Source organism: Polypterus senegalus, chromosome 8 (genome assembly GCF_016835505.1).
Source record: "Polypterus senegalus isolate Bchr_013 chromosome 8, ASM1683550v1, whole genome shotgun sequence".
Taxonomy (NCBI): Eukaryota; Metazoa; Chordata; class Cladistia; order Polypteriformes; family Polypteridae; genus Polypterus; species Polypterus senegalus.
The window spans coordinates 170,059,662-170,086,443 of record NC_053161.1 but is presented as its reverse complement, the minus strand read 5'-3'; the positions used below and the strand labels follow the sequence as shown (position 1 = coordinate 170,086,443).

At 40.6% G+C, this 26,782-nt stretch overlaps 1 protein-coding gene across 1 annotated transcript in view; it reads left to right on the top strand.

The window, feature by feature from the left end:
• Window positions 1-26,782, top strand: part of LOC120534501 (ribonuclease inhibitor-like) — a 40,635-nt gene that overhangs the window by 10,935 nt on the left and 2,918 nt on the right. The window contains exons 4-7 of the mRNA XM_039762104.1: window positions 1,717-1,890; window positions 10,752-10,928; window positions 17,086-17,259; window positions 19,084-19,284. Coding sequence (XP_039618038.1) covers window positions 1,717-1,890; window positions 10,752-10,928; window positions 17,086-17,259; window positions 19,084-19,284 — 726 coding nt within the window. The remainder of the gene's footprint in view (window positions 1-1,716; window positions 1,891-10,751; window positions 10,929-17,085; window positions 17,260-19,083; window positions 19,285-26,782) is intronic.

The window sequence follows — 26,782 nt, the reverse complement described above, 5'->3', positions numbered from 1 at the left end:
ATTCTGGCAGCTGCATTCTGCACTTGTCGCAACCGATTGATGTCTTTCTAAGGTAGTCCTGTTTGGAGTGTATTATTGTAATCTAGTTGACTGAAAACAAAAGTGTGAACTAATTTTGCTGCATTATGTAAAGTTATAACAGGTATGACATTTTCTGTATTCCTTAAGTGAAAAAAGCTATCCTAGTAATCTGATTAATATGAGATTTAAAATTTAGGTCAGAGTCAATAATTACCCTTAAATTCTTTACCTCCACCTTGACTTTTAAGCCTAATGGATCAAGTTTATTTCTGTTACTCTCACTATTTCCATGTTTGTCAATCACTAAGACTTCTGTTTTTTCTTTATTTACTTTAAAAAAATGATTATTCATTAAATCAGAAATATTGATAAGACATTGGATCAGGGTGGCACGGTAGTGCAGTGGGTAGCGCTGCCGCCTCACAGTAAGGTGACCTGGGTTCGCTTCCCGGGTCCTCCCTGCGTGGAGTTTGCATGTTCACCCTGTGTCTGTGTGGGTTTCCTTCCACAGTTCAAAGACTGCAGGTTAGGTGCATTGGCGATCTTAAATTGTCCCTAGTGTGTGCTTGGTGTGTGTGTGTGTGTGCCCTGTGGTGGGCTGGTGCCCTGCCCAGAGGTTTGTTCCTCCCTTGCACCTTGTGCTGGCTTGGATTGGCTCCAGGAGACCTGTGTTAGGATATAGTGGGTTGGACAATGACTAACTGACTGACATTGGATCAGAGAGCCAAGAATGTCAGGGTCATCAAGCTCTCCACATAAATAAAGTTGTGTGTCACCTGCATAGCTGTGGTAGCTCACCTTGTGTTTTGAGATGTAGATTGATAAGAGCAGCAGACCCAGGATAGATCCTTGTGGTACACCACATACAATATCATGGGTTTCTGAAGTACAATCACCACAACTAACAAAGAATTTTCTACCCGTTAAGTAAGACTGAAACCAAATTAAGATGCTGATGGAGAGGCCAACCCGTTGTCTAAGGTGATTTATAGGAATACTATGGTCTATGGTGTCAAATTCTGCACTCAAGTGTAAGAGAACAAGAAAGATAAACGGCATCTACTTTACTTTAAAACTTTAATTGGCCCAGTTTCTGTGCTATGATTTCAAGAATAGAATCTTTATTCAAGGAATCATTTTGCTGCTTACAAACTATTTTTTCTAGAATTATACTTTAGAAAAGGCAGGTTAACATTTGGTCTAAATTGTCAAACACAGAGGGCTCTAAAGACAAGGATAAAGGCTCTATATAAAACAAAGACTCACTGATTGTTATTCTTACACTACACATCTAGATAGACCAACATTTCTAAGAGGGCGAGTTTATCACCCCACTGTCACCAACAGTGACAAGTAAATTTGGGTGCTCATGTGGAGGACAAGATCATTGCTGTTATGTGACATTCCTGTATAGTGGGCATGCCAGCTTCCTCTCATCAGTCTGAAGGACATGGTAGACAGAAGACACATTCATGTGTATAACACGTTTAAGGACAGCATTGATGTTGGGTTCAAATTGGGTTTGAGCAAATGCTAGCAGTCTGCTGTTGAGTGACACACATGAGAGACCAGCTCTGATTCTCACTTATTGTGACCTCAGGCTTTCAATCTGTCTGACTGTCTATATGTCCTTCTGTATGTCTATCTGTCTGCTCCCATCTTTATGCTCTCACTTCTCTCTCTTTATCTCCACAGGCTGTCTGGTTGCCGCCTCACCTCCAAATGTTGTTCAGCTCTCTCCTCAGCTCTTTCTTCTACACACTCAAGACTGACTGACCTGGAGCTGAGCAAAAACAACATGGAGGATTCAGGAGTGGTTCAACTGTGTGAGGGGCTGATGAGTGAAAACTGCAAAGTGGAAAAACTGAGGTGAGTCAACAACAAGCATTTGTGTGTGTGTGTGTGTGTGTGTGTTTGTTGAATTTTATTTTTTGACACTTTATTGCTCTGACTGTTTCACACCAACAATACTATCAAAGTTATACTGTTATACTGTAAAGCCAATCCAGGATGAAAAACACCTTTGTTGACACATAATTGGGGCCACTCAGTTTATGGACAGAGAAGCCTAACTTAGAAATGTTGCTTACACTTCTTAAATAGACTTTTAATGACAGAAGTGCATGATAAGTTTAATTTCTCATGTCCTTGCTAGTTACTTATAAACAGACCCTTGGAGTCAGGATTCTGCTTCAATAGATTACACTGGTTCTCTAATCAATTCTGAACCTTATGGAGAAGGAGCAGCAGGATCAACAAGCTTTAATTTACATGTTTCCTAAGAGTACTATAGGCAAAATATAACAGTTCACAAGGACAGACATAATGCAATATCATCAATATATAATCAGATAGTGAAAGTGAAATAGACTTGAGTCCAAACCAGAACTGTGAAATGGCAAAAACATGGCTGTTATATATTTGGTAGGCAGGAAGAGGAGGGCTCTACGGTACCAGAAGATGGAAGTAATGTCTCTAGGAGGTGGGTTCTTCTGATGGTGTGCAGCACAGCACAGCTTAGACCTGCTCTAGGACTTTCTTCCATGTGTTGGAATAGATGATAACATCCTCCAGATGGATGGCACTAAAGGAGTTGTGAGGATGTAGCATTTTATCCACCAAATGCTGGAAGGTGGCTGGTGCCCTGTGCAACCCAAATGGAAGAAGATGATATTACCAGTGTCCACTAAGGATGCTAAACATGGTCTTGACCTTTGCAGAGTTCGTCAAAGGAACTTGACAATGCCGTTTTACTTAGCTGCTTGAGGAGGTCATTCACATGAGGAATAGGATAAGCATTGAATTGGGAGACTTAATTAAGCTGACAGAAGTCATTGCAAACCCTTCATGACTCATCAAGCTTAGGAACCAACATGACAGGACTGGACCAGGGACTATGAGTTTCTTTAATCAGACGTAGGTCTAGTAGTTATTTAATTTCAAGATCCACCTCTGCCCTTTTGTCTCCCGGAGCTGATGGGGTGATCCCTGATGATAGCTCTAGATTGGTTAAATGCAATCAAGGAGCTCCACCCAGGTTTCTCGCTAACCACCTCTGGGATGGACAGGATCATTGATTCCAGCTCCTGTTTCTGAGAGGGCATCAAAATGGAGTTGAAGTTAAGGCTTAGGTTATGAGCGAAAAGGCAGCGGGGCCAGCGGGAGTAAGGGTCAGGTTCCCTATCCTTCCATGGCTTCAGCAAGCTGAAACTATACCCTTGCTTACTCAGTTGATGATTAAGTTGTGTTTTTTTTTTTTTATTATTTTAATTAATTTTATTACAATCCATACAAAGCAATCAAGTTTTTACAAAAAGAAAAATTGAGTTAAGAACAGATCGATCTCCACCCCTGAGAGAGAGAGCAAGCCAAACGGCGTCAAATTTAAGGCTTGTAAACATACCTAAATTAATTAATTCTCATTGCTTTATGAACTTATTTTAAAATATTACTGATTAGATCCTGCCATGTTTTGAAAAAAGTCTGTACGGATCCTCTAACTGAGTATTTGATTTTTTCCAATTTTAAATAATATAACACATCGGTTTCCCACTGACTTAAAAGAGTGGAGTTTGGGTTCTTCCAGTTTATCAGAATGAGTCTGCGTGCCAAGAGTGTAGTGAATGCAATCACAATTTGTTTGTCCTTCTCCGCTTTAAACCCATCTGGAAGAACAAAACACAGCTGTTAATGGGTTAGGAGGGACTGTGAGTCCAAGGGCTGTCTGAAAGGTAATTAAAAATGTTTGTCCAGAATAATGTTAATTTGGTGCAGGCCCAGAACATGTGACCCAGTGAGGCTGGGACTTGGTTGCAACGTTCGCAGGTTGGATCATGCCCTGGAAATATTTTGGAGAGTTTTAGTCGAGACAGATGTGCTCGATATATAATTTTGAGTTGTATAATTGTATGCTTTGCGCATATGGAGCTCGAGTGAATTCTCTGCATTGCTACTTTCCACTCCTTTTCTGATATATTAATTGAGAGATCTTTTTCCCAGTGTCCTCTTGGATCTTTGAAGGGAGGGGATTGTAAAATGATTTTATATATTGTAGAGATGTAGAGTCTAATTCTAAGTCTAAGTTGTTTAACCAAATAATCAACTAGCCCGCTACGCTCTATATGCAAACACACACCTGCAGGAAAATGTCTTTATATTGAAATGATATTTGTGCTTCACATTCGCAGTAACGAGTGTGCTTCATATCCCCCATAAAGGAGTCCAGAGTTTGCCTAAATTGGAGAGGTAAAGAACATAGAGGATCTGGGGCGACCTCACTGAGCAGGGATTCTGGCTGAGTCATGGTGGCTGGGCTCATTGTGGACGACACATCCCATACAGGCTTGACAAGCGGACCGTTCTTCTTGCTTAATTTGGGCGGCCGCGCAGTGTCTCTCCAGAGTCTCAATCAAGGCGTCCATTATTTATACGTTGGCGGATTAGCTCGGAAAGGAATTTGGGTTGGGGCACTCAATAATAGATCTCAGGCAACTTGTTCCATGACCTGTTTAGAGCCGTTGATGTCTGGCCTAAGCCACTGTCCAGCCATGCCCAAAATTTCTTAACCCTAGGGACGAGATGGCCACTACAGCTGAATTTCCAGTCCCTACGTAACTTTGCCTGTTGGTCAGCGGAAATGTCACAAAGTTTGAGGATATCAGCCTTCAGGGTATTATAGTTAGCAGCAGCTTCCTCCATAGGGTCATAAAAAATTTACTCGCTATTCAGGGACAAGTCCAGTATTTTGACCATGCCACATGCTCCCGGTGGGGAGCAGTGCGTTCAAAAACTATAAAACAGGGTTTAATGTCATCATTCTCTTAAAGCTGTAACAGTACCTTGGATGGAGCCCACTACCAATCTTGCTGGATGGTGACCTACGTTTGAGCCTGCACCTCTTCCTCCTCAAGTTGTGTCCAGGTTTCTCCCAGCTAAACTTTGAGCCTCCGTAGCTCAGTGGCCATGTTAGTAAGAAAAGAGTTCAGATCCTGTTCTTCTGTCATCGCAAACTAGAATGCTGCCAATTATGGTACTGTAAAATAGAGAGACAACAAGTATAAAGATTTGGGGTTTCCACCCTGTGTACCTGCCAAAGTTTAGGCAAAAAAAAAAAAATAAATGAATAAAGATTAACAAAAGAGAACTGAGAGATAACAAGAACATGACTGTTATTTATTTGGTAAGCATGAAGTGGATGGTTCTGCGGAACTAGATGCAGAAGTGATGTCTCTCTTTTTATTATTATTATTAATAATTAAAAGCTTCCTCTGAAAAAAAACGAAAAGCTTTGTTACTCAGCGCTAGCCTACTATTGCATTGTTGCTAGGCTGATCGGTCCTTTATGAAGTTCAGCACTCAGGAAATGTAAATGACTGTAGAATGCATCGAACAGAATTATCCAAAACTTGCAGCACCATCTTAGTGGCGTCTTCATCGAAAACTCTGTACTGCACCTAAAGCTTCCGTCTTAGATACTCCAGCATAGCTGTTGTGCTATTATGATACACCATTTCACATTTACAGAGTGTACTGACCACAGTATTATTTGGCTTTTGCCTGAACTTCTCCCACTTTTACAAGAAAGTTGATCTCTTGAAAGATGGTAAAAACATGATGTATCAATGTATGCCGCACTAACAGATTTATTTAAATAATCGACTACATTGATTACGTTGACACACTTTAACAGCACTAATGATAAACCCTACAAGCTAAATCATAACTGTAATAATCTAATTATTTTTTGTCATTCTGACTATAGACAAGTTCAATTTGTTATCTGCCTTGCAGTTGGTAAGGCATGGAGGGCAAACAGTTTTAAACCGAACCGAGTGTAGTGAACATACTGAGCATACTGATCATACTAGCATGCTAAAATGAAGCCTGTGTAAGTATGCAATAAAAAAGTAACAAATTTTAAGTATCGAAAGTGAAAAACTGAAATTTAACCAGAGACAGCTAAGATTGTAATGAAACAGAGAAGAAACTTTGTTTCTCCTTTTGTCTGTGTGCGTAATAACTTTTCAGATTTTTTGTGATTTGTTCCCTTTTTACTTTTCACTAAATCTCTTTAAAACAAACTTTATTGGACTGAGAAATTTCTTTAGTTATGGTTTTTACTCATGCTGAATCCTACATTGCCAACTCAGTAGCTGCTTGATTTTGGGAATCTAGAAAAGTCACAGCTACACATCCCTTATGCTTACTGTATGTGCTTGGCATGCACCCATCTAACTTGCGCACCGTCTGAAGGGCATACTTAGCTATGAAGTTGTGGACACATGAGAGAGCATAGGAGTTGACATGAAAAAACCCAGTGGTGTAGAACCTTAAATGTATGACTCAAGGATTAGACTCCTTTTGAGTGACAAGCCATTGGAGCGGAATGTGATCACCAAAGTACCAAAGTAAATTTCCACTCAGAGAAGTGATACTTTAGTTGTTTCACTGCCCATCAGTTTCTGGCTTAGGTACATGACAGGATATTCAGCACCATCGATAGTCTGAATAAGTATCTTCCTTAGACCAGTGTCAGATGTATCAGTCTTGGGGGAAAAAAGGGAAGAAAAAAGTTAGATGTAATAAAGACATTAGGGTCTCCTTAAGGCGACAGAAAGCTCTTTTAGCACCGGGATTGCATATCACAATATTGTGAGCTCATTTCTAAGTTAACCTTGCTAAAAACATAGCTCTCTTGAAAAATCTGGGCATGAAGTGTCAGTAGTAACCCAAAAAAATGAGGAAGGATTGAACTTATCTTTTTATTTGAAGCCAGGGTCTACTTTCATTAGTTGCCACCTTAGAACATTTTGCCACTCACCTCCACATGGCCTAATTAATTGCCATTGGTCAGTCCAAAATAACATTTAACCAAAGTGATCCAGAAGCCTATTTTGTAAATAGAGGTGAGCACATCCAAAATGTGGCTTACATGTTTCTCCCAGGAGCTGGAAGAGATGATGATGCTGTCTTCCATTGCACTGACATCTCCATGTGCAACAGAGACATAAAGTTGCAACAGACGAAAATAAAGATATGAACTTCCACAGCATACACAGTCCTCGCCCAATACACTGGACAGTTACACCAGTTACAGAGTCAGACAGACTTGCGTCGTTGTGTCATTTACTAAAACACATCCTGCTCCACAACCCTGACCTGTGGCCCCCAAAATCTGTACATGTAATTTTATTTAAGTAGCCTCTCTAAACTTGGAATTGTGAACACAGCCAATCAATTGTACTTTCAAATGACCTAATTGCAAATTTAGCAAAGCAGAAATGTAATTAAATAATTTACTTTGTAAGGAGTAGTGCTCTGTGTTCACATTTAAAAATGCAAGTATAGTAATGAGAGTAAATCTAGTTCATTGCTTTATGCCAATGTGAAAGCTCCCTGATTCCTGTGGTCTGCTGCCTGACAAAGAAAGGAAATGTAGCATTGACTTGTTGGTGGATCTTGTTTTTGACTCATTCTCATTAAGAAGATTAAAACTGTTACTCAAACACACAAATCCAGCTCAGTTGGACCTCCTTTCTGTAGGATCTGCAGCACTTCAGGTTTTGTCTAATAAAATTAGGTTTGTAGACCTTGTCACTTGTACTTCAGCCTCATTTTGTCAAATTTTACTAGCTTTTATCAACAGGTCCATCTTTACTAACCTTAAAAATGTGAAGTCAGTCAACACCTGTAAAGTCTTTACAGCATAAAATTATTAAAATGAAAGGCGAAATAAAGAAATGCAATCAGAATCAATACCAGAAAGTTCTCTTGTATTTCGAATTTGCACCCGTGTCCCTGATGAGTGTGGCAGTGTCTAACAGCTGTGCCACTGCCCCCAACAGTTCATACCCATTAGGGAACGATGTTTTACATAATTTAGAACTGTTTTTACATCAGTATATTCATGTGGCACTGAGTTATAGTTGAATGTAACTTGAATTCACAATAGCGCATTTGAAGAGCTGAAAAGCACAACAAATGATAAGTGTTACGGCTGGTTAATCATGATCTACACAGTAAATGCTCTAAGGAACCTTCATTTCACATGTGATACAAGTGGTTTCAACACACTGAAGTTAAGGAACATTGCATAACACTCAACTTCAGTTTTGCCCAAATTGTTCCAAAGGGGAAAACAAGTGAATTTGAGATGTTGCAGTGTACCTTGAGTAACACTTAGAAAATCATCCAAAGAGTTCTTACCCATTAGGGAACTATGTCTTACATCATTTAGAACAGTTATTACATTAGTATATTCATGTGGCACTGAGTTATAGTCTGCCCTGTTCCTGTTGTACATTTGATTGTCGTGTATCAGTTTAACACATTCAGCCCTCCTTAAATTTATCTCAAAGAACTTTTCTCCAAACCATCTACATGTATAAGGGATCAAATTTGGCCTCTTAAAAGCTGTGTAATCCTGAGTGAGTCACTTCACCCTCTGTGTTCAAACTAAAAATACAGGGAAAGAGCTGGACTACTGAAGTACCTTGGATTAAAAGATGTTATATAAAACCTTATTGCTTTGCCTCTATCCTTAGTAATATTCAGAATGTCTTCTTCAATATTGGTACACAAATTCCGAATTGTAAACCATTTCTATTTCTCCACTTTGTCACAGAGACAGCTAAAAGCATTTCTATTCATCACTTGATTTTGATTTTTCTCTTTTCTTATTCTTTCCTCATCTAATTATTAAATACAGTGGTTCTCAACCTGCGGGGCGGGTCCCCCTAGGGGGGAGTGAAGTAACAAAAAGGGGGGCGCGAAGATGTGAGAAAAAGAAAACAAGAATCAAAAATATGAATAAAACATCTGTTGAAACCAAAACAAATTAACTTAAACTACGTTCTGATACTAGAACAATAAATACAGTAATCCCTCGCTATATCGCGCTTCGACTTTCGCGGCTTCACTCTATCGCGGATTTTAAATGTAAACATATTTAAATATATATCACGGATTTTTCGCTGGTTCGCCGCTTTCTGCGGTCAATGGGTCTTTTAATTTAGGTTACATGCTTCCTCAGTTTGATTTCCCAGTTGATTTCATACAAGGGACGCTATTGGCGGATGGCTTAGAAGCTACCCAATCAGAGCATGTATTATATATTAACTAAAACTCCTCAATGCTATAAGATATGCTTCCCGCGTGGCGCTTGTTTTGTTTGCTTCTCTCTGTCTCTCATTCTCTCTGCCTGACGGAGGGTGTGAACAGAGGGGCTGTTTGCCTAGAAGATAGGACGCTCCTCTACAAAATGCTGCTTTACCGCCGGTACTTCTGTATACTTAAAAGCACGTATTGATTTTTTGATTGTTTGCTTTTCTTAGCGAGCGCTCTCTCTGACATTCTCTGCTCTTCACGGTGCTCCTTTGAAGATAAGATATGTTTGCATTCTTTTAATTGTGAGAAAGAACTGCCATCTCTGTCTTGTAATGAAGCACAGTTTAAACGTTTGACTAAAGGGTGTTATTTCATGTCTAGAGGGCTCTAATAATGTTAACAGTGTGGGAGAGTTTATAAGGGCTTAAAATATATAAAAATAACCATACAAACATGGTTTCTACTTCCCGGATTTTCACCTATCGGGGGGTCTGGAACGCATAACCCACGCGATCGAGGAGGGATTACTGTATAGAGTTAGATAAATGTCGAAAGAAGTTAAGTAGGTATAATAAAATATGCATGTACATTTCAAAAAAATGTTAGGGGGGAGCGCAATTAAAACTGTTATGAAAACTCTGGTCGCATATACTTAAAGGTTAAGAAACGCTGATTAAATATTTAAGTTTTGAAATTTGATGTCTGTAATCCAAACTTCTTAACTGTACTTCAGTGACCATGAAGAGCGCAGGCCTGTTCAGTGTCCAGATTATCTACTGATCACCAAAACTCTTCAGTCCACCATATAGGTGGCCGCTGGTGTGTACTGTGACACTGAGGAGACACTTGCTATGACACAACAGGCCTGTTAGCTTGAACCTGTGTCATTAACCGGCTGCGCAGAGTTTGTCCATTGAGCTAATAAGACTGACAGGACTGAGGGAGGACAACTTGATAGAGTGGAATGTCACTTTGAGCAATTCCTGGCTAGTGACCCTCTGTCTGTGCCTCCTGGACTGGACTGTCATGTCCCCATGTGTCTCGTTACCTCCTATCCAATTATATCAGTTCTCCCTTGTCACTCATTCTTGTTATTTTTATGTGTCCTCTTGTTTGCATTGTACGTTTGTGAAGGGCACTATATAAAATAAAGGCTGACTGATGGTTACACCTACTTACACTGAACATGTGGACAGGAAGGCATATGTAAATGGCCTCCTGCAAATCAGTTCAGTTGTGTCCACACTTTGAGTCCTGAATGATTGACACAAATCTGAGTTTGTCACTCCACTGTCACCAACTGTGGCCAAGTCCTTCTGGATAATAATTTGAGAGTAAAGTCAGTCCTGCAATTTAACATTCCTGTCCACTGTCAGTGCTGACTTCCACTCATCAGTCAAGATGGCATGACTGATAAAATACACTCCAAGGTATATAGCACCTTTAGGGGCAGCATTGTTGGTGGGTTCAAACCGGGGTTCAGTTTAAATGCTAGCAGTCTGCTTTTCAGTGACACACTAGAGAGTCCCGTTCTGCTGCTAGTTGTAATGTCACTTAATGAGACCATAAGCTGTCTATCTGTCCCTGCTCAAGTACTCACTGCTGAACTCCCTTCTTCTCCACAGCCTGTCCTCATGTGGTCTCAGCTCCACATGCTGCTCAGCTCTCTCCTCAGCTCTTTCTTCTCCAAACACACGACTGATTGAACTGGACCTGAGCTTCAACAAACACCTGGAGGATTCAGGGGTGGCTCAGCTGTGTGAGGGGCTGAGAAGTGAAAACTGCAAGTTAGAGAAAATGAAGTAAGTGAACAACGAGAGAGAGAGTGTGTGTGTGTGTTTGATGAACTGCTTAACAATCACAATACAAACTGTTTAAACAAGACAGACTGTCTTGAAACATGTGGACAGACAGGCAGACATATAGAGGACAGCGGTAGAGATTTCTTTTTAATAATTACATTCATAAAGACAATTTTGTAACCCTGAGACCCTTCCTTACAGTGATACATTCTCATTTTCCTCTTGTTGTCTTCATTGACCAATCTGTTGTTTTATTTTTTGTCCTACAATCCCACCATTTTCTCCCTTTTATCTCCTCCTTGTCTCCATAATCCATTGTAACTGTCATCCTTCAAACTGTTCTGCCTCAGATTACCTTACTAAAGCATGTTAAAAGCCACTTAAACAGTCCAAAATTGAAAAGCATCTTGAGCGAGGGTAGAAAAACTTACTTGAGTGACCAAGGACAAAGAGCAGTGGATAACTGGAGCTGCATGGGAACAAGAAGAGTAAAACAGCAAAGATAAGGAGGGCCAGGAAGAGGATAGAAAAAGAGAAGAAAAGAAGAGATTAACGATTAGGACATGGATGATGAGTGCGAGTCAAAAAACAGAGAAAAGGGAGAAAATGTGGACAGCAGCCATAGAAATTACCAGCTAGCCAACAGGGGAAGGTTTCTAAAATGGACATTAAAAGAAGATGTAAGCCACACATCAGTAGAGGGTGTGCTCTGAAATCAGACAGTGGACTAAGTGACCAATGATTTGCCACAAATCATGTAAATAATACATCCAGAGACACTGAAAAATTCTAGAAAGGTAACTTTGGGGTTGGGGTAAGGATGGTTGTTGGTTACTGAGATACTCCAGTGTGTGAAGCAGCAGCCTCTTGTGTTTTTAAATGAACACTTCTGTCTCTTGTGGAATATTTAAAAGAAAATATCATCACAAAAGAAGTGTAGGCTATCAAATGACATTCTTATTAATAAAGTACATAGTATCTACCATCGGCACTTCAGAACAAGAAATCAAACCGTAACTAAGAATGTTCGGGCCTGGCCAGAACTTGGATGGGAGATCAACTAGGGAGGGCTTGAGTTGCTGCTGTTAGAGGTGAGACCATTCAGGATCCTGTGGTCCATGTGCGGATCCCAATGGCTCGGTTTAGTGACAAGGACACTGTGCTGTGAAAATGGAACCCTCCTTTGGATGAGACATAAATCCGAGGTACTGATTCTCTGTGATCATATGAGATGCCTGGGCACACTTTTTATAGAGTTGTGTGTTTCCCAATGTCCTGGCTAAACTGTCCACCACATTCTAATCCATTATGCCCTCCTAATCAACCCTTATTTATAACTGGCTTACAATCTCTCTTACCCTTTCACTACCTAATAGCTTATGTGAGGCTAGAATACTGGCACAAGAATGGCTGCCATTGCATCATTCAGGTGGATGCTACACATTGGGGGAGTTTGGGTTTTGTGGCTGAAGTGGCTCTTCACTGTCTAAGTACTTTAAGTATCTACAAAGGTGCTATATAAATGTAACTATCTTTACATCTACAGTGCATCCAGAAAGTATTCACAGCGCATCACTTTTTCCACATTTTGTTATGTTACAGCCTTATTCCAAAATGTATTAAATTCATTTTTTTCCTCAGAATTCTACACACAACACCCCATAATGACAACGTGAAAAAAGTTTACTTGAGATTTTTGCAAATTTATTAAAAATAAAAAAATTGAGAAAGTACATGTACATAAGTATTCACAGCCTTTGCCATGAAGCTCAAAATTGAGCTCAGGTGCATCCTGTTTCCCCTGATCATCCTTGAGATGTTTCTGCAGCTTAATTGGAGTCCACGTGTGGTAAATTCAGTTGATTGGACATGATTTGGAAAGGCACACACCTGTCTATATAAGGTCCCACAATTGGCACAAACCAAGCATGAAGTCAAAGGAATTGTCTGTAGACCTCCGAGACAGGATTGTCTCGAGACACAAATATGGGGAAGGTTACAGAAAAATGTCTGCTGCTTTGAAGGTACCAATGAGCACAGTGGCCTCCATCATCCATAAGTGGAAGAAGTTTGAAACCACCAGAACTCTTCCTAGAGCTGGCCGGCCATCTAAACTGAGCGATCGGGGGAGAAGGGCCTTAGTCAGGGAGGTGACCAAGAACCCGATGGTCATTCTGTCAGAGCTCCAGAGGTCCTCTGTGGAGAGAGGAGAACCTTCCCGAAGGACAACCATCTCTGCAGCAATCCACCAATCAGGCTTGTATGGTAGAGTGGCCAGACGAAAGCCACTCCTTAGTAAAAGGCACATGGCAGCCCGCCTGGAGTTTGCCAAAAGGCACCTGAAGGACTCTAAGACCATGAGAAACAAAATTCTCTGGTCTGATGAGACAAAGATTGAACTCTTTGGTGTGAATGCCAGGCATCACATTTGGAGGAAACCAGGCACCGCTCATCACCAAACCAATACCATCCCTACAGTGAAGCATGGTGGTGGCAGCATCATGCTGTGGGGATGTTTTTAAGTGGCAGGAACTGGGAGACTAGTCAGGATAAAGGGAAAGATGACTGCAACAATGTACAGAGACATCCTGGATGAAAACCTGCTCCAGAGCACTCTTGACCTCAGACTTGGGCGACGGTTCATCTTTCAGCAGGACAACGACCCTAAGCACACAGCCAAGATATCAAAGGAGTGGCTTCAGGACAACTCTGTGAATGTCTTTGAGTGGCCCAGCCAGAGCCCAGACATGAATCCGATTGAACATCTCTGGAGAGATCTTAAAATGGCTGTGCACTGACGCTTCCCATCCAACCTGATGGAGCTTGAGAGGTGCTGCAAAGAGGAATGGGCAAAACTGGCCAAGGATAGGTGTGCCAAGCTTGTGGCATCATATTCAAAAGACTTGAGGCTGTAATTGCTGCCAAAGGTGCATCGACAAAGTATTGCGCAAAGGCTGTGAATACTTATGTACATGTGATTTCTCAGTTTTTTTATTTTTAATAAATTTGCAAAATCCTCAAGTAAACCTTTTTCATGTTGTCATTATGGGGTGTTGTGTGTAGAATTCTGAGGAAAAAAATTAATCGAATCCATTTTGGAATAAGGCTGTAACATAACAAAATGTGGAAAAAGTGATGTGCTATGAATACTTTCCAAATGCACTGTATATATCTTTTCTATATTTAATGTACATGTATGCCTCTGACCCTCACGGTTGTGATTAGGTCCTAAAACCACCAGCCTTACAAATCCTCCTTTGGTTTTTTTCAATATACAGATGTACAAATGGACAACTCGAGATGTGATTATTCTGACCATCACAATAAGGCTACCAAAGATGCCCATCACACTTCCCCTATGCTCCCCTGGTCACTCTGTTCTCTCCATGATTCTCTTTGTTGCCACATACAAACAACAACTGAAACTGTCAAATCTGGTCAAGAAATGGCACACCAGAGAGGCCAACGAGGGGCTACAGGATTAGACTCAAGGGACTTAAACGTCTTTAAAACTTTTTACTCTATTTTACAAAAATGTGAACTTTATAATTAGGATAGAAAACAAACCAGACCTCATTTAGACAAATATTCAGGGTGCTACCACACCCCAGCCCACTGTGGCCCACCTAGGCTCTGCAGTCCATGTCTCTGTTACACTAAAGCTAGCACAAAGCCTTCTGCAAAAATGAGCCAAAGGACATCAGATTCAAATCATAAAATGGCTAAATGGTACTGTTGTAGCTCTGCAGAACTGTTTGGATCATGCAGACTGGAATACGTTCAAGGAGGTCAACATTTAAGGACATGTCACTGACTTGAAGGAGTTCTCATCATCTGTCACTTATTACTTAAAGAAGTGCCTGAGAGACACCATTGCCTCCAAGACTGTCATGACTCATACTAACCACACACGGTGGATGTCTTCAGACTGATGAGTGATGATGCCTTTAGATAAAGGGATTGTTATGATTTATCTGCATTACACATGTCTTCATTTACTTATTTTATGTTTGTGTTACATGGAGAATTAGTTTCTGTCCATCTTTTTAGGCTACTTTCAGGACACTAGAGACACATGTAGCAGGCAGGGCATTCAGGCCATCACTGACTAGAAGAGCACTTAAAATACCTGTGACAGTGATGGCTCCTCCATGACACACTGAACACATTCTAATGAAGTGTTTGATATCTGAAAGGAAGACTCCTTGTCCTGATGATCAGGTATAGTGTATGTCCATAGCTGACAAGAGGAGAACTCTTTTGAGAAAAAAATCCACACAAAGCTGTCAGACCAAACAACATACCTGGCTATGTGCTCAGGGAAGGTGCAAGACAACTGGCAGACATCTTTTCCTAAAACTTTTCTGAAATCAGGTGATTATAGCTTCAAGGCTACCATTGTCGTAATCGTATCCAAGAAATCAACTGAATGCTACCAGAGTGAACATTGAACTATTGCATTCACTCCAGTGAAAAAGATCATTATGAGGCACTTTAACACTTGTCTCCCATTCTCACAAGACCTGCTCCAGTTTGTCTATTATCCCACTGATGCCAGGTCCTATGCCCTTTTACTGAACCTGTCCTACTTGGATGAATGTGTCACTTATGAATGAATGATGTTTAGTTCAGCCTTCAACACCATCATCTCTCAGAAGCTGGCAGAGAAGCTGAGCATGTTATGTTGTACCACATCTCTTAACAATTTTCTGACTGACAGACCCCAGTCAATCCACACTGACATCACCAACTCCATCTTTCTGAGCACTAGTGGCCCCTATGGCTGTGTGCTCAGACTGCTGCTGTTCACCCTGTCAACTTGTGTTTTTGGAATTCTTCACCTTTGAATGGCCTTGCTGGTATATTCTTTTTTGCTCATTTTGCATCTTTATTATTTATTCTAGTTTTATAATAAATTTGTTCATTCATTAAAGAAACTTTGTGGGTCTCATCTCTGCAAGTCAGAATGTTTATGGTTTCTCCTCTGGGATCGGTGTGCCTGCTGCGATATTTGATGAATGGTTTGATGTGGTGAAGCAAAATGCTGACACACAATTGAATTCATGGTGCCTTTATATTCAAGTGTCACATATCCCCTATCGTAATGACATGATACATTTTAAGGTTTTACATACCATCTTCTCTGCCATCTTTTTTTTTTTGGCACCTTCACAGCAGCATCAGAATGTACAGTAGAGTATTTGAGCCACAGAGAAAAATTGAGGGTTTGTTGAAAAGGTATATTTTGTGGTTAAAGTAGAAATTTTAGCTTTAATCTCGAAATGTCACCTCTGGAGAATGCATTGCGTGGCGTGAAGTAAAAACCTGGCCTTAAACCTGCTGCGAAGTGTTTGGAGACCTTGGACTCTTTTTGCCATGTTTAGAACTCCAAATCTTCATCACCGTCTTTATTGCTGAACTAATAATATTTCAGGTTCACATTCTGCAAGCCATTTAATTTTCTCATGGGACATGCAATGTAGTTATCAAAATAGTACATGCAGAAACAGATAAATGTATAGAAACGAATATCTTACGTACAAATAGTCGTTGATTATGACCACATTCAGTTCCAAAAAATCAGGAGAAATGTGTCCACAGGTCCCAAGTCCTGAATGACAGACCAAAATCTGAGATTGTCACTTTGCTGTTATTAACAGTCTGTCTGGACACACAAAAGGAGGATAACGTCAGTTTAACTGATTACTTGTCATCAGTCAAAGTGAAATGACAAACAGAAGACACTCATAATTATATAGCACCTTTAAAGGCGCATTAATCGTGGGTTCAAACTGGATTTCAGTTCAAATAACACTTGAATGTTCAGCTCTGTTTATAAATTACATTTCCTCTCTGAATGAGTTTCACTATGAGGGACACTCTGATAGCTCACATCTGTTTTACTTTTCTGTATTGTTTCTCCTCTTTTAGTATTTATTTTATTTACAAAATGCTCTTTCTTCTACTTTGGTCAATGCTTCACTATGGAAGCACCTCATGGTCAGTACAGTCACTAACTCAGTCTTTGTCACAATCATAGGGAAGTCTTTTTGATTTACTTTCATTGAGTCTTGAGTCTGTCTGTATCTATGGCTTTCTCTCTTTCAATATGACCGTCTTTTCATGTATCCTCTCTCCTCTCTTTTTATCCTTTCAGTCTGTCATCATGTGGTCTCACCTCCAAATGCTGCTCAGCTCTTTCTTCAGCTCTTTCTTCTCTACACTCACAGTTAACTGAACTGAAGGTGAATGGCAACATCATGAGGGATTCAGGAGTGGATCAGCTGTGTGAGGGGCTGAGAAGTGAAAACTGCAGATTAGAGAAACTGAGGTGAGTGAATAATAAGAGAGAGAGAGAGTGTGTGTGTGTGTGTGTGTGTGTGTTTGATAAATTTTACTTCTTTTGATTTTATAGATGAGTTTTACCTTAAATGCTATCAGTCTTCACACAACTTAGTGTCCAGCTCTGCTCACACTTATCATGTCATTCATTGACCCCAGGCCATCCCTCTGTATATTTATAGACACAAAGAACACAGTGGGGGTCTCTTAGAATGGCAAAAAGGACCAAGGAGAACTAAAAGACAAACAGAACACGTGGATCTTTAGACAATAAACTGATGAGACTGACTTTAATTGGGAGATAATGATATATATGAAGTGTGGGATTGTGGGAGAAAAGATAACAATGAATGTGCTCTGAGATGGAGTTCAGTGTCTGACATTAACTGTCCTGACTTTATTAAATTTGCCTTACTGATTGCTCGTTGTCCTTACAAAGGTAATGGTTGCCCCTTATGTTGTTTGTTATGGTGTTGTTTTGACAGCCTACTCAAATTCTTACTGACATGGCTGACTAACAGACAACATGTGGACATGTGTGAGGGATTGCCGGCCGTGTATCCCAGCCAACACCCCCAAGCCGCCAGATGGAGCCATCCCTGCAACATGGAAGGGCCCCGAATTCCAGCAGGGCCTCATGGAACTTGGAGTTTTTCACCACAGCCTTGCTGGATACCATGGGGGCCACCGGAGGACGCTGCAGGGAGGCCCAGGGACTTATACTTTCCCTATAACCCGGAAGTATTTCACAATCGTAGAAAGGGAAGAAATGATATACTTCCGGGCTGAAGAAAAGAGAAGCTTTACCTGACCCGGAAGTGATAGAAAGTCACACGGACTGAGGAACAAACATTTCCGGGTCAAGGACTATAAAGGACTGTGGGAGATCCCAGACAGATGAGCTGAGTTGGGAGGCAGGGTGGCTAAGCGTCTGGGAGAGGAGGATTGTGATTGGTTATTGTTTATTTGAGAATTGTGGAGAGGAGCGTGCTTTGTGCACTTATTATTATAATAAATAATAATTATTTGGACTTTTACCTGGTGTCTGACGTGTGGTCTGAGGGTACAAGGGTGCGAGAAAACCCTAAACTGTCACAACATGATAAACATGAATGAAGTAAAATAGGCATTTAATGGAATATGCAATGGAGAGCATGTATGGGCTGGAGTCCCTGCTGGAATTGGTACCAATTCTTTAACTGGCAAATAGGCCAATATAATAAGATTTGGGAGGCTCCTTCTCAAGGCTGTATGCTCCCTGACCCACTAGATGGTGGCATCCCTGGGCTTTGGCACCCATTCGAACACCTCCAAGGAATTCTGGGAATTGTAGTCCAGTAGCACAACCCTGCTGGAGTCTGTGAATGCTTCTAGGGGGTGCTGCAGGGCCTTTGCATTAGAAGTACTCCTGGGTCTTGAATAAAAGAGACCACACTACTTTGTCCAGGCGATTCGGAGGCAGGAGAATGTTGGTCTTGTCTTCTTCTCCCAGGGTTGTCTTATAAAATTTCTTCTCTAATTGTGTCTCACTATGGAAGAGACTCTGCAAGTTAAATTTATATTTCATCACTTAAATTCCTGATATGCACTTTGGTTTCACTCTGGTCAGAGCTGAATGATGGATGGATGCCATGTTCAATGCGGTCAATGATGACTCGAGTCTTTGTGAAAACCAACATGAACTTTGTGTGATTTACTTTTGTGCTCTGTGGTCTTTCTGTTTGTGTATCTATCTGTCTGTTTCTCTGCCTCCCTATCTGTCTATCTCTGTGTCCATCCTCATGTCCTCACTTCTCTCTTTTCTTTTCCACAGCCTGTCTGATTGTCATCTCACCTCCAAATGTTGCTCAGCACTCTCCTCGGTCCTTTCTTCTCCAAACTCACAACTGACTGAACTGCATCTGGGCAAGGAGAATGTGGAAAAGTCGGAGGAGAAAAATTGCCTAGATTATTCAGGAGTGGCTCAGCTTTGTGAAGGTCTGATGAATGAAAACTGCAAATTAAAGAAACTGGAGTAAGTGAACAACAAACGAGTCTGTGTGTGTGTTGGTGTTTGATGGATTTTATTTCTAATCACTTTGTGGATATGACTGTTCATTTCCCACAATACAAATGCAATGTTTAATCTGAACAGACTGCAGTGCCTCATGTAGACAACCAGATGGATGTGAGGTGGTCACTGAAGGAGATTTCCCTTAAATAATTAAATTCCTAAAGACAGCACTGTGTCAATCAGCCCCTCCCACATAGCGGTCATTTTCATCCTGTTGTTAGCCACTTTGTCCTGCCTGTTGTTTTCTTGTCCCACAATCCCACAATTCTGTTTTTCAGTCACATCATTCCTGTCCTGCATTGCCACCACCCTCCCTCACACACCTCTGCCTCCGATTTCCTCATTCAAGTTTGTTAAAGGTTACTAAAATAGAATGAGAAAGAAAACCAAAATGAGTGGGACAGAAGATCTGACCAGAGTAACTGTGGAGAGAGAGAGGAGTAGATAGCTGGAGGTGGACTGTGGTGACAGATATAACAAGGAGAGCAGAACAGTAAAGATAATGAGGGAAAAAAACATTGACAGAAGCAGAATGTCACTGGGAGAACAGGATTACTACTGAAGGCATTGTGGTCAGTCAGTTGAAAGACTAAGGAAGTGACCTTCGATTTAGTCAAGTGGACTGAACAGGCCAACATCTGTCTGAATGAACATTACAACAAGATGTAACACACAGGTCTACACAGAACATTAGCAGATATCAATTGGTGACCAAGAGGCTGACACTTCTTTTGTATTAGAAATCAAGAAACATTGAGAATAATTCTGGGAATGTGATCTCAGTGTTACTGAGATACTCCAATGTGTGAAATAGGGACTTCTAATGTTTGTAACTCAAACTTGTGTCTTTTTTGGGACATTTGGAAAAAAAAAGCTGATCACAAGGAAATGTAGGCTGTTGAGTGAGATTGCAATCAATTAAAGATATGGTGCCTATTTTTTTGCTCACATGTTCCTCAACGGCTCACTAATGTGATAACAGGCATAAAATACATTTCTGTGGGAAATACTGCGGGACCCATGGTACCAACTTAATTTTTTTGTGGCATGAGAGTTAAAATTTAATAGTAGCCTATTGATAGGATGACAGGTGAGACTTTAGTCTTGTGATTGTGAAAGGGTAGTTGGTGGTTCTCTTGAGAAAATTCTTAACTAATATATATTTATATGGAAGCGAAGGTCTGTAATATGGTTTGCATTTTTGTTACTGGAAATACACAAAGGGAGAAAATGAAAAAGGTATCTTAAAATAGTTTTTTATTCCCAAGCTTTAGACTCCTACCAGGAATCATCATCCGAGGAAAATGATTAAATATACAGTACAGGAACTCATGGCAAATATATAACAATTAAGTATGGGAGGTTGTTGGATGTGGGGAGGGGGTTTGTTAATAAAGTGGGGTTTGGAGGGTGTTGGTCATAAAGTTTTATTTATTTTGTTCATGTTTTTCTTTTTAAGCCTGCATATGCTTGGTTCATATCCAGATGTCTGTTAATGGTGTTTTCATTGGATAGTCACGTTTCAACCAGTTCTCTGGCACTTTTAGTTTTAGCCTTGAATTTTCTTTGCACTGAGTCTCATTTAAATGTGTGTCCAGTTGAATTTGTATGTGTGTAAATCAGAAATCAGGTGTCTTTTGTTCAGACTGCATTGTGATGTTTCTGTATATGTGTGGCAGAGGTTTTGATGTTTGTCCCATGTATACCGCTGGGCATGAACCACATGGTGTGCTCTAAACTGTTTTCCATGTCTCTACTGCTGATTACCTGCTTTTAGCAAGAACTCTGTGAAGAGTAGGCGTGTGTACTACGTTGATACCCGCTCTGGACAGGATATGTGCTGTACCTTCTGATACCCTGTGATGATAAGGAAGTATCGATTGTTTGCTGGGGTCTCTGGCATCTCCTATGTAAGCATGGATGTCTTTGGGTAGCTGTTTGATGTTAACAGTTGGAAAAGAAAACGTCTTTCATTCTTTTTCGTCTCCCTGGTATTACAATGGGTGTGAACTCTGAATAGTGTCTTAACACAGCTCCATTTACGAGATGACAGCTGATTCCTAGCAAAGAGTAACATTTTACCTGCGATAAACACCTGTAATAAGGGTGGCATCATTACCTCTTTCAATTGATAGGTCCAGGAAATTGATGTGTCATTTTATTTCTTTTTTCCATATTGAACTGGATTGCAGGGAATATTGTGTTGATGTGGTTGTGGAAATCAAAAGATTTAAAACAGTAAAGGGGAGAACTTATACACACGCTGAGTGCAGTTATAAACAATGCTGCACCTCCTCTATCTGATGATCAAAACTGATGACATATTGATAGCTCTAGATAACTGTAGCTGGTCAACCATAGTGAGCAAAGCTGTCTCAGTCAAGTGGTTCCTTTAGAAACTAGACTGGTTGGTATCAACCAATCCATTTTGTATAAGGAAAGAAGAGACACAGCATGTTCAAGTGTTTTGGAAAGAAAAAATAGAGAGAGACAGCAATGTAACTGCTAACTTTGGACGGGTCAAATTTAGCTTTTTTGAGAATTTGAGTTATCAGAGCATCAGAACATGGTGGAAAATGTGCCTGAGCTGAGTGAGGTGTTAATGATGTGTGTAATTGCAGAAATGAGTAATTGAGAGACGGCCTGAAGGAGACGTGATGAAATGGAGTCAAGTGGAGATGAAGTGGGGTGATTTGGAGAGGAGAGTGGAAACAGAGCAGAGAAAATATGGAGAATGTTTGGTGATGCTTAAGTGGAGGCATAATGATTGACAGTGATGATGAGAACTGATTGCTAATAACAGCCAACTTTTCCTTGGAAATGGGAGCAAAGTCATCAGTGCTTAAGGAGATTGGAGGAGGAGGATTAAGAGGGGTGAAGAAAGTGGAGAACAGAGAGCATGTGTCAGTAGTGCTATTAATTCTGGTCTGATAAACCTTAGCTTGGGTGGTGGCAGAAAACAAGGATGATAGAAGGTATTATCAGGTGTGAACGATAGGGGCGCCCTCGCTCCCTTGAACCCCTGTCCACGACTCCAGACACCAGGTAAAAGTCCAAATGTTGACTTTATTTTCTTGCCACAGTGCACAAAGCACACTCTTCTCCACAATACTCATATAATTCACAAATACTCAATAATAAACAATAAACCAATCCTCCAGCTCCCAGACGCGTTGCCACCCTTCCACCCAGCTCAGCTCGCCATCTGGGAGCTCCCACAGTCCTTTTATATCTCCTGACCCGGAAGTGTTTCTGCCCAATAGTCCACAAGTCCTTTTTCCTTCCGGATCAGGGTAAATAGTCCCTTTCTTCAACCCGGAAGTCCGTCGCTCTTCCTGTGACGAACCTCCGGGTCACAGGGCACGAAGAAGCCCTCGGTCCTCCCTGCAGCTCCCTCCTGTGGCCCCCACGGCATCCAGCAGGGCTTTGCATAAAAACTCCAATGTCCATGATGCCCTGCTGGTCTTCTGGGGACCTCCAGGCTGCAAGGAGGGCTCCACCTGGCGGCTTGGGGGTATTGGCCGGGATAAATGGCCGGCCATCCATTACACAGGGCACCATTTGTACATCTAAGTTGATGCTGAGTAGTAACATTACTGTTTCCAGCAGTCCTTCTAGCTATCACCTCACCTCAGTCAAATGGCATCATTGCTTTTCTTTAAACAAACTCGGCTGCACACAAATTACACAATTGAGTTACACAAATTGCAAATTTCAAAAGAAATACTTTTCATACATGGATTGGACAAAATCTTTAAGTTCCATTAGTCCCATAGTTCTTGATGCACATGAACATCTCAACTGGAAAATAAAAGACAGCAAAGTCTGCAAATGGTCAAGAAAAAACACCTGACACTAAAAGTGCTGTGTGGATATTGAATGAATTACTTAGATTCTCAAGAAGTGTACTTTCAATTTTCAGACTTTCCATTGTGTATTCAAATTTAACATTTTACTTGCTACAAGTAATACTTTACATTTACTTACATTAAACTTCATCTGTCAAAAATCTGCCCAAGCCTGTATGCTGCCCAAGTCCCTCTGTAATGATTCAATAGATTCTTGATTATCTGCCAATCTATCTATCTTGGTATCATCTGCAGATATAACCAGCTTGTTAATTATATTCCTATCTAAATCATTTATATGTATTAAAAAAGTCCCTAAAGTCTTACTATCTACCACACTAATTGGTAGCTTATTCCAAGTGTCTCTCGCTCTTTGTGTAAAGAAAAACTTCCCAATGTTTGTGCGAAATTTACCCTTAAGTTTCCAACTGTGTCTACATGTCCTGGATGAACCCATTTTAAAATAACAGTCTCGATCCACTGTACTAATTGCATCCATTATCCAACTTACTATATCCTAACTACAGGGTCACGAGGGTCTGCTGGTGCCAATCCCAGACAACATAGGGCACAAGGCAGGAAACAAACCCCGGGCAGGGCACCAACCCACCGCAGACAGTCATGTCACCTCTTAATCTTCTTTTCCTTAAACTGTAAAGGCTCAGCTCTTTTAATCTTTCTTCATAATTCATCCCCTGTAGTCCTGGAATCAGCCTAGTTGCTCTTCTCTGGACCTTTTCTAGTGCTACTATGTCCTTTTTGTAGCCTGGAGACCAAAACTGCACACAGTACTCAAGATGAGGCCTCACCAGTGCATTATAAAGGTTGAGCAGAACCTCCTGTGACTTGTACTCCACACATCAGGGCGCTATATAACCTGACATTCTGTTAACCTTCTTAATCGCTTCTGGACACTGTCGGGAAGTCAATAGCTTAGAGTCCACTATGACTCCTAAATCCTTCTCATAATGTGTACTGTCGATTTTCCGACCTCCCATTGTGAATTCAAACCTAACATTTTTACTTCCTTTGTGTAATACTTTACATTTACTGACATTAAATTTCATCTGCCACAAATCTGCCCAAGCCTGTATGCTATCCAAGTCCTTCTGTAATGATATAACGGATTCCAAATTATCTGCTAATCCACCTATCTTGGTATCATCTGCAAACTTAACCAGCTTGTTACTTATATTCCTGTCTAAATCATTTATTTATATTAAAAATAGCAGCGGCCCTAGCACTGACCCCTGTGGAACACCACTCTTAACATCTGAAAAGATCTGTTAAGATTCCTCATGTTAATTTTCTGTTTCCTGAGCCAATTCTGCACCCATCTACAAACATCACCCTGAATTCCCACTTCTTTTAACTTGATGCCCAACCTCTCATGTGACACCTTATCAAATGCTTTCTGAAAGTCCAGATAAATAATATCATTTGCTCCACTTTGATCGTATGCTTTTGCTGCAACCTCATAGAATTCCAACATGTTAGTAAAACACGACCTCCCTCTTCTGAACCCATGCTGACTGTTCAGAATAACTCCTGTCCTTGCCATGTGTTGCTCAATCTTATTCTTAATAATTCCTTCCATTAATTTTCCTGTGATGCTTGTTAAGCTTACTGGCCTATAGTTGCTTGGATCTGCCCTGTCACCCTTTTTATATAATGGGATGATATTTGCCATTTTCACGTCCTTTGGAATCTCTCCAGTGCTCAGTGACTTCCTAAAAATATGTGTCAAGGGTTTATATCTGTACTCACTAGCCTCCTTAAGAACACGAGGATAAATATTACCTGGGCCTGGCGATTTGTTTGATTTCAGCCTCTTTAATCTGAGCAGTACTTCTCCCTTTACAATTGCCTTATCTGCTATATTCCTCTCCAACTGTCTTTTAGTCTTTGATATCCTTCTTAATGGTTGCCCTCATGTTCTCATACGCTCTGCGATTAACTTTGCAATCATTAGTCTTATATGCCTTATACAGCAGTTTTTTCCTTTGCAGCTTAGAGTTGCCACAAGGGTTAAAGTAATCCATCATAAATCATTTTCACAATAAAACCTTCCTCTTGATATTTGTGACTTGCAAGCATCTTCCAGTAGCAGTGAGGAAAAGAAGGATGACAGGAACAGCCACAAATAGGAAGATTAAAGTAAGAAAACTGACCAAAATTAAAGTCTTTAAATAACAGACAAAAAAATGAGATCTGCATGTTTGTTGTGGGGGTTTTCTGAGGGTGCCTAATGTTCCTACCACAGTCCACAGATATGCAGGTAAGGTGGATTTGAGTTGTTAAATTGGAATGTGTGTGCATTCACCCTGCATTGACCTAGTGCCATGGCCAGCGGTTGTTTCTGCCTGCGATTGTTGCTTGCTGGAATAGGCTCCAGCTACCATGTGACCCTGCTCAGGATAAGAGGGGTAGAAAACAGTTGAATAGATGGTAAATTATATTGAACCTGAGTCTAGTAAGTGAGCTGATTTGAACAAACATCATAAACATCAATAAATGGAATGAACAAAGACTGAGCTGTCATATGAAACACAGAGCATTATGGGAAAGAGCAGGAGTAGGAGAATGAAAAACAGATCCGAATGTAGCAGTTAGGAAAAGAGGAGAAGGAAAAGGAAAAATAACTTTGAGGTGGAAATAAACAGAAGAAATACAAGCAGAGCAGTTACAGGATTTCATCACTAGAGGGTTGAGGTGAGCAGAACAAAGAACTTGGGTTCTGTAGGGTTGGCTGATGGCATCTCAGCAGACACCCAGATGCCTTATGAGATGTCCAAGAGTAAAGAGGCTGGGAGATGAATGTGTTTGATCTGTCATCTTAAAAAGAATTTCTTCCATTGCAAAGCTATAATAATAATAATAATAATAATAATAATAATAATAATAATAATAATAATAAGTCATCATCATCATTATAATTACTAGCATGGCTGGGAGCTAACATTATGGTTGTGTTCTTCACTCTTAGACCACTCTTATTCTTCATTTGTTTCCTGTCCTTGTTAAATGAGATCACATCATCCAAATGGGTGAAATCTGTGTACCTTGTGTCTTTTTGGTGCAGAGTCATAGTTCTAACCCATGTCCATTGATTTAATATGTTTTTAACATTTTGTCTGACTATTTGTGGTATTATTGTTAAAAGCTTGCAAAGGCCTCATCATTTTTAGATCACCCACTTACCAACCACTGGTGTGTCCTGCCTTATTGGTTACAAAACAGTCTTTGAGAAAGATGATAAGCATTAAATGTCCATCATAAAGAAATGAGCTGATGTTCTATGAAATTTACACTGGGGACAAAAAGATGTCCTTTATGTGACCTGCAAATGTCCTGTACAGTTGATGAAGTGCTGTGCAATTCCAATGCAGTTGTCAGCAGTACTGGGGGGTCACTACACAATACATTCAGACAATGATGCCCTCGAGTCACATCTGTGCCAAATATGCTGGACATTGAGGTTCTGATCTTCAATTTGAAGTTTGTCCTCCTGATTTGCTACAAATTAATAGAAAGAATAAGGAAACGGAGCTCAACAACAGTGAGGCTTTTAGTGGAAAGAGCTCAGCTGGTCAGTGGCACCAGTCAGTATG